The sequence below is a fragment of the Trichechus manatus genome, unplaced genomic scaffold, assembly GCF_000243295.1.
Source record: "Trichechus manatus latirostris isolate Lorelei unplaced genomic scaffold, TriManLat1.0 scaffold01798, whole genome shotgun sequence".
In the NCBI taxonomy this organism is placed as follows: Eukaryota; Metazoa; Chordata; class Mammalia; order Sirenia; family Trichechidae; genus Trichechus; species Trichechus manatus.
The window spans coordinates 4,278-5,416 of NW_004445734.1; the positions used below are offsets into that span (position 1 = coordinate 4,278).

At 42.5% G+C, this 1,139-nt stretch overlaps 1 protein-coding gene across 1 annotated transcript in view; it reads right to left on the reverse strand.

The window, feature by feature from the left end:
* LOC101344772 (T-cell surface glycoprotein CD1a-like) overlaps nucleotides 1-846 on the reverse strand; it is a 4,704-nt gene extending 3,858 nt beyond the window's left edge. The window contains exon 1 of the mRNA XM_012560003.2: nucleotides 338-846. Within this exon, the coding sequence (XP_012415457.2) occupies nucleotides 338-398 (61 nt within the window). The 5' untranslated portion in view covers nucleotides 399-846. The remainder of the gene's footprint in view (nucleotides 1-337) is intronic.
* Nucleotides 847-1,139: the final 293 nt, after the last annotated feature.

A 1,139-nucleotide genomic window follows, 5' to 3' on the forward strand; every position in this document is an offset into this window, starting at 1 on the left:
GCTATGGGTGGCAAAAGTACAAATAGAGTGAAGAGAAGAAAGGCACTGAGAAGGAGATAGAATGGAGAAAGAAAGGTGCCAGAGAGGGAGAACTCAAAATCTGGAGCAGGAGAAAATCATAGTTATCTCTTCAGACATTTGCCTGCCCCAGGAACTCATGTTCTGTCAACAATTTCCAGAAGAGCACAGCGATCTGGAGACAAGGATACTCAGAATGGAACTGGCCTGGCACTCTCACTCTCCAGGTATATCTTGTATCCAGGTATATCATACAAACGCCCAGACACACATTCACAGACCCTCTTGTACCCAACTGGGAAACTTCCAGAGTTCTTACCTTCTTCATTGTCACCACCTGGGAGGAGAACAGCTACCGACAGAAGTTGCAGAAACAGCATTTCATTTGCAGGTGTTCTTTCTTTCTTTCAGAAAAGCTGATCTTTGATCTTTGTTCTCCACAAACCTACCCTACGCTATCTCTATACTGACTTCCTTCTCTCTCCAACAGACAAAGCTCACCTTTAGCCACTGTCCACAAACAAAGAAAACATGCAAAACCCGAAACCCTGAGCTTCCTACTCAGCGTCTTGTTTCCTCTCCAGCTCTGGCTTCCAGCTTCTCTACTTGTCAGCAGCATCCATCCTATTCACTTCTCTTAATTCAACTGCAACAGAACAAATCCTATGTAGCACTGAAAAGTCACTTTACTTCTAGGGTCATTTTTTCTCATTTACACAGTAAGAGGGTGAAAGTAAATGGTTTTCCCGAACTCTACCTAATTCTTGTATCATCCTGCTCTTCTCTGTTACTCTGACTTCCTCTTCTGCTTTTGCATGTTCCCTAAATATTGTCCTCCTCTATATGACCCCCCACCCACCACATTGATATCTCTGTCTTCTCAGTGGCTCCTTTATTTGTTTTTATGGGTTTTTGTTTTTCAGAATCTTCTGTTATTGCCCTGTGCAACAGTATAAACTACCATGAATTCTCCACTATTCTTAGAGAAGAACCAGCAGCCATCACAAAGGTCACAGAAACATTGAAACATATAAAGAAAAGCCCCCTCGGTTTGATTGTCATTGATATATATTAACTTAGCAAACGGTCACTTAGCACCTTCCTGGAACCTAGCATCTTTC